A 2,306-nucleotide genomic window follows, 5' to 3' on the forward strand; every position below is an offset into this window, starting at 1 on the left:
CCACCCAGACGCCGCCCTTGCCCGGCGCCGAGGGCGGGTCGTAGTAGCTGCGCCGGACGGGCCGGATGGTGCCTGAGGGAGGGCGACAGATGCCATCAGACCCTGGCGCCAGCACCCACCCATGGGCAGGCAGTGAAACCACCCCGACTTGCCCTGCCGGTGCCATTCCACACAGGGACAGCACGGCTTTCCGGCTCTGCTCCTGTCCCCGCCCTGCCAGGGGACCCATGTGCCTCAGTTTCCCCAGAGGGCAGGGAGCTCCTACACCCCACAGCCTGGGGGTGCCTCCCCAGTGCAACTCGGCTGAAGGGAAGGGCAGATTTCACTCCCAGTGGCCCACAGGCCAAGCATGGAGCCACTCAGCCCTGATGGGGAAACGCAGAACCACAAGCTTGGCTGCCCCAGCCTGCTCCCAGGGACCTCCCGCGGGAGCCTGATGAAATCAGGCATTAGGGCACCCGAGTCCTGCAGTGCCTGCCTCCCTCCCAGCTCTGGGCTGGAACAGGTGAATAAAAGATTTGAGGGGCAGCTCCGAGCCCCAAGCAGTGACACACAGGTCCTCATGCACGTAGGGGAGCGGGGCCCGTGCCAGCCCCACCATCTGCAGCTGCCAAACCGGCCCCAGTGAAAACCCCAACTGTGGCAACTGATTTTCCTCACAGGGAAAATCCCTGTGAGGCCAAGCTAAGGAGTTTGTACGGGGCCCTGTGCCCAACTCCCGCTGCCCCATCAGCAAACACTAGGAGTGGGATGAGAGCACAAAGCCCCAAGGCTTTGTGCCTTGCATGCTTATTTTGGCTAGGCGTTTCCTTTCCCACCACTCCCAACCAACTAGGATGCATTCAAAGCACGGACACAAATTTTGGGAACTCCTACAATGAGGAGAAAGGCTTCCTCTTTGGGATGTCTCACAGCAGGGCAGGGCTGGGTGTGCATGGTACTGGGGTCGCATCCTGAGCGTGTCACTAATGCCCAGAGGTGTCTGGTAACAGGTGGGACAAGCACCACTGCCTCCAGGTCCTTCTGCAGATCCCCATGGCTCAGCCCAGCGTGAGGAACAAGAAAGCACTCAAAGAGAAGCAATAACAAGTCTGCTGCTTCGGCTTTTCACCACGTGTCCTGCAAAGCCTCCAAGAATTTCAGTCCCTTCTCACCCCCACCTCCCCGCGGAGAACAGCCGCCACCGCAGGTCCCGCAGGGACACGAGTGGGATAAGAAGGAAAAGGTGTTTATCAGCACCCTGCCAAAGGGGCATGGGGTGCAGCTACACCCCAGCCAAGCCAAGCCACCCGCCCTGTCCTGCCAAGGGGCACCCGGGGCAGAAAAGCCGAGGGGAGCGGGGCAGTGATTTATCCTAATCTGGCGGCGGCATGCGGCATCTGGCGGTCCCCAGGCAGCAGTGTGGGAATGCTGTGTGTTCCCCCAGCCCCTCGCCGCCAGCCGGCCTCCCATTCAACAGGGGAAGAAAGGGAACAATAGCTATTCAGGGCCTGCCAGGGTCGCGACCCCCCCAAATCAGAGCTGTTTAATGACCCAAAATACCAACATCCCCAGCAACCCAGGGAGAGACAGAACAATCTCCCTTTCAGTCCTCCACCCTGGGCAACAATAGCCCTCAGAAGCTGGCCCCCAGCCACCCTGCTCGCAGAGGTCCCTTGTCCCCACACCCACGGGCAGGGGAGGGTCGCCGCCAGCCCCCAGGGCTGCTGGGGAAAGAGGGACAAAGGAGGGTGTCTGCCGCTCTGCTGCACCCCAGGGACAAAGCACACTGGCCATCACGGGGGTGTTGGAGATCACAACCCCCCATGCTAATGCCCTGCCGTGGGTGCTTGTGCCCCACATCCCAGACAACCCCAGGAGGTGGGGGACAGCGAGCCCCATCACGCTGGGGACCCATCCACCTGCCCGTGCCCTCCCCGAGCATCCCTGCACCTGCTTGTGTCCCTGCCCTGGGGCTGCCATCCCCCCGGGATGCAGGATCTGTCACCCAAGTGCCATTCAGCTCTAGGTCGATGGCGGCTCAGATCTGGCACAGAGGGAGCAGGGCACGGCCCTGGAAGGGTGTGCAGGAGACGAGCTCTCCTGAAGGGAGAAGGATGGGGTGGGTGCAACAGGGCCCTGCAGCAGCGAGGAGGGCGGGCAGCACGACCCCGGGGGGGACCAGGGATGCACGGGCAGGATGGGCAGCGAGGGCAGGGCGAGGACCTGCGGATCAGGTGGGAGGACAGGGGCGAGCTGGCATCGCGGTGGGATCGGGCACGGCGGGGCCCGGCAGTGCCGCTCGGTGCAGCCCCGCACGGCCCCGG

General features: G+C 63.4%; 1 protein-coding gene across 1 annotated transcript in view; it reads right to left on the reverse strand.

The window, feature by feature from the left end:
• Window positions 1–2,306, reverse strand: part of DTX4 (deltex E3 ubiquitin ligase 4) — a 16,169-nt gene that overhangs the window by 5,834 nt on the left and 8,029 nt on the right. Inside the window, exon 3 of the mRNA XM_031061501.1 lies at window positions 5–72. Within this exon, the coding sequence (XP_030917361.1) occupies window positions 5–72 (68 nt within the window). The remainder of the gene's footprint in view (window positions 1–4; window positions 73–2,306) is intronic.

This window comes from Geospiza fortis, unplaced genomic scaffold (genome assembly GCF_000277835.1).
Source record: "Geospiza fortis unplaced genomic scaffold, GeoFor_1.0 scaffold450, whole genome shotgun sequence".
Classification (NCBI taxonomy): Eukaryota; Metazoa; Chordata; class Aves; order Passeriformes; family Thraupidae; genus Geospiza; species Geospiza fortis.